Raw genomic sequence first — 10,662 nt, 5'->3', positions numbered from 1 at the left:
GAGAGAGAGAGAGAGAGAGAGAGAGAGAGAGAGAGTCCATAACTTATGCTTGGTGTGTCCCTAGCGGTTGTCCTTGAGACGGTCACTGTGACCCAGCTCAACTGTAGGTTTGTTTTGTTTTTATACTCAGTCTATTGTTGGTCAGCAGGGCATGAGGACACTCTGGCATGGGCTTGACTATCTCTATATTTTCGAGAGAGTTGTTCTGTGACTTCTACTGTGAACGTTAGAGACCATTCTTCTGGAACGATTCCCCTTCGTGAAAATATTACAAAACTGTCATCGTACTTTTCTTTCTTTATATGATTATTCTTTATCCGCTTTATTTTGTTGAGGTGCCTTCTTGTCTAATGATATCTGAGTTTGTTTTATTTTTCTCCTGATTTCTCTTTCATTTTCAATGAGCTGATTTGGTTTAGTCTTCTGTTCTGTCCACTCCGTGCTGTACACTTCATTGCATGCTCTCTTATCTTTGTGGTATACCATAGAAGAGGCCGGTTGTTTGCATTGTCGATAGTCTATTAAAGAAGTCAGTTCTGTTCAACGCAAGTCTTGTGATCTGTACGTTTTTGTTCAATAAAACACGCACATGTTATTATTTTTTTTTACTGTTGTTTTTGAGAAATAATTTCTGTTTTTGTTTTTTTAAAGAATAATTTCAGTTTGGTTTAACATAGTTTTGAGATAGCCTTCAAAAGAATACTCCAGATTAATTTTTATTCTGTTTTCACGTGCACATGTACTTTTTTTGTTCACTGTAACTGATTAGTGCCTGTAACATGTTCAATATTCTTGTGACATTTAGGGCCTCACTTGTCTATTACCTTGATTTGTTTTAGACCCCCCCCCCCCCAAAAAAAAAAAATAAAATAAAAAAATAATGAACAAAGTTTCATTTGAACTTGATAAATGATTAAAAGTTTATATGTCACACATGTCAGTATTTTGGAGTAATTAAAAAAAAAAAATAGAAGTGCAGGAGCAGTATATTTCCCCACTTGCCTATTTCACATCCTGAAAGATGGGCAGTGTGACAGATAAGGCCCCAAAAACCCAGTGGTTTCGATTTCGATTTCGGTTCGGCTCTCAGTCTTTAGTTTCGACAATCGAACACAAACATAAAACGTGGACGAAACGAACAACCTGCCATAGTGCAGCTCTGGTTCAACTGGTTTAACACGCTGCAAACATGAAGGTGTGTATTTTTTGTGTAAAACAAAAGCGGCGATATTACCGACAAAGATGTTGGGTTCACCCAATTTTCTAACGTTGTTGTTGTTGTTGTTTTTTTGGGTTTTTTTTTTGGGGGGGCACTTTATTCTCTTTATGGAATGGAAAAGGTAACAGGCGATGAAAAAAAAAGGATAGTTCGTATATATGTATTAAACCGTCTACATTAAAAATAAACAAAACTGGCAATACTTCTAGAGCTGATTTTACATCAAATTAAAAGCGGGAGACAACTTTTCCATTTCCAGTAAGCCGTCTCACCGTACCCAAGTGTTTGTTTCCATGTTGTAGTTGAAGACTTATTCTAGCCATAGACGACCGAGGTCCTTCAGTCCTTTATTGTTTTGGTGGTGATGTCATCTCACCCAGATTTGTTCTCTAGGCTGATAACCCTCTTTGAGCCTTACGGGCCTACCCCGGCCTTCCCGTCATGTTGCCATACCGGCTTTTACCGGCTTTCCCGCGGTAGAGCCATACCGGCCTGACACTCCTACCTTTAGTGCAGGCTTAGAAATAAGAACCGTCCACTTTAAATTTAGATGCTGACGTCCTAGGTCTTTGTATGTGAAATTTCATTGAAATAGTCGCTTAGATCAAAAGCAAAAGCAATTTCTATGCTTCATGCCCTGAACCTCTGAAAAACACTGAAATAATTCGGTTCTGGGAAACCACCAGCCGGCCGCCATTTTGGTTCTGCTACGCTGACCTGCTGACCTATTTATGGTGCTAAGAGAGTTAATCAGGGGTTTTCCCCTCCCCGCTGTAGTACTGAAATGAAAATGGAATCGGTAAACGTTTGTGACCTATCAAACTGATAACCCAAAAGGACGAAAGTACTAAACCCCGAAATCTGGAGCGAGACGAAACCGGACGTATGTATGTCGCGTTAGAAGGCACTGAGAACATTGTAAAAATCTCTTCGGATTTATTTCCCCGAAAATTGCATCACTCGACAAATATATGCCGCAAGCTGAAATGAGTGCCGAAACCACAGTGCTGGAGTTTGGGATTTTAGTTGGATCTTTGATACCCTGTAAGTAATACTGCACTGTTGACATTGAATGTTTTAGTTTTTTTTAAATGCCAGTTCTCAGTTGCGTGTTTTAACACTCTAATGGAATTGGATTGTTGATTGTTTTTGTTTTTTCTAGTTAATAAACCTTAGTCTTTAAGTTATGCTGGATTGTCCTGCGAAAGAGTAAATGGCATTTCATACACCTTTGTTTGGATTTACGGTAATGTGTTCCGCATTCCTCCTTTCAGCCACGGACGCAGTTAATGTTACCATCAAGCGTAAGTGGTTCTCCGGCACTTTTCTTCTAAAAGCTGTGTCTTGATTTCCCATGGGCTGTTTTACAGTAGAACACACAGACGACTTTAGATACTTACTGTGTGTGTGTATGTGTGTGTGTGTGTGTGTGTGTGTGTGTGTGTGTGTGTGTGTGTCTGTCTGTCTGTGTGTCTGTCTGTGTGTTTGCGTGCGTGCGTGCATATTTTTGTGTACATATTATATAGATAAAGTGAACTATGATCTTCTCTTCTCTTTGAAAGAAGAATATGATATAACATTAGGTGCTCAAAATTGTTGAAGAGGATATCTTTAGAAAAAAAAACTTAACAGGAATATGGCAGTCCACGGTGTCAACTCAAGATGCAGCTTAAAAAACCCCAACTCGATATACAAAAACGAGCCGCTATTTGTTGTACTTTGTCTTTGTGGAACATGATTATTTTAATCCCCAGGAAATGATATTATGGATTGTTCACACTATGTTGTAAAACACATAATCTTTTATAATTATTATTTGTCAGTATTTGTTGTAAATCACACTTTTAGAAAATGTTACGGCCGCATATCTCATAGCATGTGAGGTTTGAGGTTCGTTCACCGCATTTGATCGCATTTTTACTCTCTTGAGATCGCATTTTTTTCTCTCATGACATTGCATTAGATTTTTTCTCTCTTGACATCGCCTTAATTTTTTTCTCTGTAGAGACCAGCTTGCAATATGTTGTCATTTTTCCCTGTCACCGCTATAAGTATTTTATTGTGCTTCTTTTCAAGAATCTTTTTTTTTTTTCATAGTGCTATTCATTTGCTGAAGAATAGGAACATGTGATAATGTTTGTTTGCCACTGCGCCGCGCATCAAGCATGTCACTGTTGGGTGTTGTGTCTAACTCGTATAGAAGCCGTGATTAGTTAGTATCAGAGAAATTTACACTGTAAACTCTCTGGTTAGCATGCTTGGTTGTGAGCAGTTTCTTCTATCGATTTCCATGTGCTTAAGAAACAAAATTCTCGTCCCCACTGTGGGTTTAAAAAAAGAAGAAGAATTGAATCTTGTAAGATTAGAGGGGTTGGGGGTTTGGGGGGGGGGGGGTCTGTAAGGCGCGACTGGTAGGTCCTATTTGTTTTCTTACCCGCTGTTATTTCTGTCTGTCTGTTGTCCTGGTTTTCTTGTACACTAAATGGCCTTTATTGTATCGATTTACTTTTATTTTCGTAAAGAACTAAGAGCTGCTGCACCATGTGACTTGTGGCTTGATATCAATGGAGGCCGGGGGAGGTTGGAAGGGGGAGAGGGGGTATTATAGGCAATTGGAGAGCGCCACTAGTAGGTCTTACTTCTTTTTTTTTGTCTCTCTGTTGTCCTAACCTCTCCGTCTGTCTGCTGGGATGTTGTGTTCCATTTAACCCCGGTCTGTTGGTCCCGACGGTCAGGGACGAGTCGAGGCAGTCCGCCACGCTACGCCATTTCTCAGCGCTACTCCCCCGGCTATTGTGAAGAGGTCCCAAGTGTGCTCGTGGACAGTTGTCCGGCGAGAACGTCAGAGCGCGCACTTTTTGACGATGTCGATACAAAAAGATTGCCGATTACCAAAATCAATACCATCCATCGGCTTGACAGGTTACCTCTCTTCAGGGCTGCCTCGTTCGTTTAAGACAACATTCGTGGAGTGTATTTTATAATGACTATTGCCTTAACATCCATATCTGGGTTCTACGGGCTTGGAGCATTACATTAATGTGCTGGCTTATTTATATGTTTGAAGAATGATTACGGGTGGTTGGCGGGTGCTCTGGTGTGGTTTGCTCCTTCTTTCCTGTCATTATCTCTCTCCCTTCTTGTTTTATGTTTGTCACTCTCTTGTAACACATCTAATCTTCGGCACTTATATGACCATATTGTGTTGCAAGAACCGTAAAACTCTTACTGAAGCGAAACTAAATGAAGTAGGATTGTGTACTAAGGGCGGAAATTACTGTTCTGTAAAAAATAACGCGTTGATTAAAGCTATTTTACAGCGGGAATGAGAACATTTTTCAGGTACACCTGCTGTGGGAATTTGTGCTTGTCAATCTTTCCAGATCAGTAGCCTTGGATAAGGCCATCTTTTTTCTGCATCTTTTATGTCGCCTCTCTCCTGTTCTTCGGCGGTCGCCTATCTACGCTTTCAGTATGTTTTTCTTTGTTCATGTGGTAGAGCTTCGAAGGATCTGACAATGGTTGAGCTTTTAAAATAATGCCATTTCTCACACTTTCTTTGATTTTCTGTCTTTATTAGGTCTTTCTTTCGTCAGACTCGTGAATACCCAGATTTCTAAGTAACAAACCGTTTCTCAGTAGCATTGGAATGAACATTCCCTTACTGGGGAACATTGTTTCCCAGTAGTGTTGGGACAAGGATAATATATCATTTCCTTGTCTCGGGTAAATTTCCGGCGAGCAGCGCAGAATCGTGATCAGGTCACGCCGTCAAGCATGACTAACGACAAATCGTGGTTATACCAAAGTATCTTTGGTTATACTTTTTATACCACAGGCCTTTCCTCAGGGATCAAGGTTGCTCCCATAGCTGTGTGAAAGATTTATAATTACAGCCCCCCCCCCAAAAAAAAAAAGTACTAAAACCGTAACCCAGAAAAGCCGTATTGAGGGCTTTGAGAACAGCATGTGCCTAACTCGGAAAGGATTTTCCATAAAGTATGACCGTGTGAAATTCCGCGGTGGGTGTTTCGGAGATCGTCTGAAAGAATACGAAGTCGAAATGCGCCTATTTGCCAATTCGTGGCAAAAATACGGCATCTGAAAGCACTTCCGTGCGATATTCCTAGATATGAATGGTTGCCAGAATAAAGGGGAATCAATAGCTGTGCAATCAGCGGTTTAAGCAGGTTGGCCCTACATACATTTTGGACGCTCGCAACATTCTCCTTTCATTTCTTTTTTTTTTTCTCCAGCGGGTTCAGTAGTGGTCCGATGAAATTATACTTCCGCTATCCTACCTTTTCCTGTGCAGTAGATACGCTTTTACGTTCTTTAGTATATTGCTCGTCGTCCACTGCCGTCACCTGACATGGTGGCTAACTTTCTAGGCGATCGGTTTTGCACCGCTCGGCCGACTGTTTACTGTTTTATCGTTGTTGTACTATGTCTGCCTTGCAGATCAACGCATGCAAAGTGTGTGATTGCGTGTTGTTGCATCCATTTCTGAGATGTGTTACTTCGTGGTATCAAAGCGCACTGTGCTCACCATGTGGAGATCACTTGTTTTTATAACTGCTTGCATCTTTTGTCTTAAAAATGTTTTGAGGAGTTCTTTTTTACCAGTTTTTCCTCGATTTTGATGTAGTGGTTTTTTTTGGTTTTTGTTTAAAATTATTCTATAATTGTAAATTTTGTTTAAAAAATTCAATTTCATCTTGTACGTCTGCCATTATTTATGATTTTCTGGAAAAGGGTTCCCACCAAAGATAAATGTATTCAAACATTATTTTTATTCCTAAAGTTCATAGTTGAGACAATGCAGGGGATATTTTTTCAGTGCTGTTTATTAGATTACTTGCATGCTCAAATTCTTTTTAATGTGTATTTTTGTCAATAAAACTTTCATTGCATATTGTGGCTCATATTTTTGACAATTGAGGCAGAGGTGTTCATCAAAACTTGGACTGTGGGTGTTTGTTACCCCATTTCTTGTCACCCCTTAAAATTCAATGGATTTATACATATATTTTTTTTTTTCGAGGCAATTGTGGATAGGCCTATGTTATATTATCATTATTGTAAGTGCTCTTTTTGGCATTTCATTATTTTGTCAGTATACGATTATGGTTGCTCAAGTAAGTTTAATGGATACAGGCCTATTTCCACATCGACAGCCTGCATTTTTGTAGACATGTTCTTTTCCCACAGGAATAAGTACACTTTAGTGGGTGGTTGACGGGTGCTCTGGTGTGGTTTGCTTCTTCTTTCTTATCAAACATCTATCGTCTTTATCTCCCCTGCTTCTTTTTTGTGTTTGTTACTCTCTTGTACACCTCTAATCTTCGGCACTTATATGACCTTATTGTGTTGGAAGTGCCGTAAAAGAATTACTTAAAGAACACTAAGTGCACTTTTGTGTGCAGGGTTGTTGTGGAAGATTAAAGGGTAGAAAAGGAAATATTATTTGGTATAGTAGTAAATATTTTGCACATTATTAATAGGGTTTTGGAGTTTTTTCTAGGTATGGAACTCTAGGTAGGCTTGATTATTATCATCCATTTATACTTCCACATGTACTGTCAACAATTTTGTAGACTTGCTCTCTTTCTTTCGGGATAATATGTGCTGGGTTAGCGATCATGCCCTTGTTTGTATGCGTATGTGTCATGAAACTTGATAGGATTTTTGGTGAAAAAAATATTTAAAAGAAAAGAAAAATAAGATATTGTCCTATGCATTAGTAAACATGTAAATGAGGCGAGGCTTTCAGCATTTTTGGTTGGTGTATGGCATATAACATGATAGCATTCGGCTAGTAATGAACTTGTTTTTATTTTTTTAAAATCTAATCGAAACAAAACTAATCAGCTTTTTCTCATTCGTGAAAAGAATTGAATTCATGATCAGATATAAACTTCAATTTCCAATGTGAAGGGTGTGGTTGTAAAGTACATGTAAATACGATAAAGACACAGGTAATTTGAAACTTGGAAAATGGGATATTAAGCGCTGCTTCAAGTCAGGTGCACGAAATGTGTCCTGGTATGTGGGGAAATGAAAACTTCAAAAGGGTGTGCATTTCAGAACAACACCTACATCTTTGGGAAATTCCCTAGTTTTTTTGTGTCACAGTTTTAAAAAAATTAAAAAGTAATCAAGCATTTGGTTTTAAATATGCTGATTTGCATGTCATATTTCTTCTTTCTTTGTTCAACATTTGTTTGTTTTTTTGTATCAATATTTTTACGTTTTGTGTTGTGATTAACACTTTGATTACAACTCTTCCTGTAGTGTAATAGTTTTCTGTTATAAGATTTTTAAAAGATAAAAAAGCGTGGAGACTTTGCTTTTGCTTCATAGGCATATGCTGTTTGAAAGCTGAGGAGATACTTTCTAAGGTTTGATTTTGATAAAGGAAGTCCTGGTTATTAGTATAACTTTGGAAAGCAAAGTATTTCACTGATAGACTTTGCCATGAAAAAAAAAAAATTCCAACATTTTGGAGATCCAAGTTTGTAAAAGAAGAATGACAAGTATTTTCTTATACTGGATTATTTCTCTCTTTTTTTTTTTTTAAGAAAAGAAATAAAATAAGAATATGTCTTACTTTTAAATATATTTTTTATTTAGAATAAAGTTAAGGTTGTGGCTTAAAGCCTTAGTTTGGAGTGAAAAAGATTTCGTGACTTAACTTAGACCTGGCATGACAAAGAATTCAACTTGCTTGGCATTATAGAAACTTGGATCTTTTTGCCTCTTCCTGAACTTGAGCAGTTTAGGGTTAAGATACGATAGTGGAATAATATTATTATTCTTTATTAGTTTTGCATTGGAAGAGATTACAGTGCGCTTTTATCAGCTTTTTCAATTAAAAATATTCATTCTTAGTGTAGCATAGCACCATCTTAGCTCATCACATTCTCTCTATTCCTATCACCTCATTCCATCCCCTTTCTCCATCTGTTCGTCTACCCCTGTTTCCTTCAACCTCCTCCCCTCTCTTTCTATCTCTCTCTGTCTCTCTCTCTGTGTCTCTCTCTCTGTGTCTCTCTCTGTGTGTCTCTCTCTCTGTGTCTCTCTCTTTGTGTCTCTCTATCTCTGTCTCTGTCTCTGTCTCTGTCTGTCTCTGTCTGTCTGTCTGTCTGTCTGTCTGTCTGTCTGTCTGTCTCTCTCTCTCTCCCTCCGTCTCCCTCTCCCTTTCCCTCTCCCTTTCCCTCTCCCTTTCCCTCCGTCTCTGTCTGTCTCCCTTTCCACCCCTCCACCGTTTTTATCCTTTTTTTCACTTTATGATTACACAATTACGTAATAGTATCGCTGTAGTGTCGTTCCAGTTACTAAATGACTTTTCCTTGCGCATTTTCTGTCTGTCAATGGCTGGGGGGTGGTTGCAAATATACACAATTTTGTAGTGTGGTTTTTGTACATTTTATGCCTTTAGATAATACATTGTAAATTTCTGAGCGGAACTTTTAAAAAGAAAATTTAATATTATTGTATCCCACTCAGCCTGGGTTGGCCCTCAATTGCATAGTCGAAGCAGCCTGTCTCCCAAATGATTTATAATGTCACAATGGAAGCCTAACAGATTTGAAATCATGGTCGTTACATCATACAGGCTCTTTTGATTGGAGAAATCTTTTTGTTGTTTTTGCCACGCTTAGTGCCGCGGTATTGATTTTTTTTTCATTTTGAATAGGGGGCCTAGACCTTTAAAAAAAAAAAATAACACAGTGTCCTGGCTAGTGACCAGGTGCGTACTTTCCTTTCTATATGTTTCTAGTGGAGCTCTAATAATCAGTTTGTGTGTACCTAATCTTGGTTTCGAATTTTTTTTTACTAAATTGTATGGGTTTAACGCCCCTTGAGTTCAAAAGTGTACCAGATGTAGCAGTGTCGTTTAAGGAAAAACAGTCCCTGTGATGTAGGACCCTGAAAAATGCTCCATGTAGCCGTGTGTACGCTTCTCCTACCATATTTAGTTTACTTTACTTTCATTAAGTTGTAGCTTCGTCGAGAAGCGGGTTAATTCGTCTTTTAAGTAGGGATTATGTTGTCGGTTCCCATTTTTAAAAGATATGTACGATGGGATTTTAGCTCTTTGTGTGTTTTTATTGGGGTTTTTTGTTTGTTTTTTGCTTGGTCAGTTGAAAAAAAAATCACTTACTTTATGCGAGTGTTCACAGCACTGGTGTAAGTCTCAAACCACGTTAACCATGCATTTTTATTACATATTTGCCTCAGTTATGCGGATTTCGCTCACTCTCAGAGTCTGCCTCTGGCGACACAGTCACGTGGTTTGGGGCTTACGTTATTTACTAGGGGACATGTACTTAGATGGGTAAGTCTACTTGAGCCTTCTATTTAGAACTTACTTGACCTATTACTCACATCCGAGGTCTCCACTCACGCTCCGGGGCTCTATGTGAGCCAGTGTGACGTCACGCACTATAGACGATTTTAACTATTTTAGAAATAAATGAGGGGGGCTCAAGTACACTTTTACCCTGCAAACGAGCGTTTGATAAATCATTGACGCGAGTGGTTGGCGAGTGCTCTGGTGTGGTTTGCTCCTTCTTTCCTGTCAAACTTCTGTCGTCCTTATCTCTTCTCCTTCTTTTTTGTGGGTTTTTTTTTTTTACTCTCTTGTACACCTCTAATCTTCGGCACTTTTGTATGACCTTATTGTATTGTAAGTGCCGTGAAATTCTTACTAAAACATTGAATCCTTGATTGCTCTTGATGTGATAATGTTGTATCATCATCGCAACCTCTGACTCTGTATCAGACTACATGGCAGACGCGGACAGTACTTTCTTTATCAACAGTAAGTAATATTTTTTTAATGCAAGGAATGTTGTCTCACAAACTCGTTCACTTTTTTGTTCATTTACAGTTTGAATATTTTAAAAATATTTTTTTGGGAGTCATCCCACTTTTTGTTGTGAATTTTAAAAAAAAGTTTGTTCTAATTCAAAAGCATTTCTGCTGTGGTGTTGTATGACTGTACATCTTTTTATTTGTTGTCGTTTTGGGCGCACAAGAAGTCTAGGTGGTAATGTTATTTTAATAAAGGTAATAGAATACGTTTGAAAACGTAAAAGTTTTTTTCCAAGGATTGGAGAAGTTTTGTAAGGTTTTATTTTGTTCCAAAGTTTACCAAGGACTTATGTTGGTTTGTTTGTGGGGTGTTCAATAACACGAGAACTTTGAGTGTGCGTGTGTGTTTGTGCATGAAGTAGTTCCCACGGCTCGGAGTGGTTCGTTGATGTATGTGGATTTAAAGTTTGGCTCTTTATTTGAGAAGCATGTTGTCTTATAGTTGAGATTATTTAGTTGCAGGGATCGAAGACGTAGACTTTACTCGCCATGAATGTGTGTAAGGGGCGTGCTGTGTGTGTGTGTGTGTGTGTGTGTGTGTGTGTGTGTGTGTGTGTGTGTGT

The 10,662-nt window shown here is 38.5% G+C and overlaps 1 protein-coding gene across 1 annotated transcript in view; it reads left to right on the top strand.

Moving 5' to 3' along the window:
• LOC101852851 (tyrosine-protein phosphatase 99A) overlaps positions 1-10,662 on the top strand; it is a gene marked incomplete in the record, with an annotated part of 96,206 nt that overhangs the window by 34,526 nt on the left and 51,018 nt on the right. Inside the window, 1 exon segment of the mRNA XM_013082782.2 lies at positions 10,008-10,046. Within this exon segment, the coding sequence (XP_012938236.1) occupies positions 10,008-10,046 (39 nt within the window).

This window comes from Aplysia californica, unplaced genomic scaffold (assembly GCF_000002075.1).
Source record: "Aplysia californica isolate F4 #8 unplaced genomic scaffold, AplCal3.0 scaffold00194, whole genome shotgun sequence".
Lineage (NCBI taxonomy): Eukaryota > Metazoa > Mollusca > Gastropoda > Aplysiida > Aplysiidae > Aplysia > Aplysia californica.
This window is presented reverse-complemented; position numbering and strand designations above follow the sequence as displayed.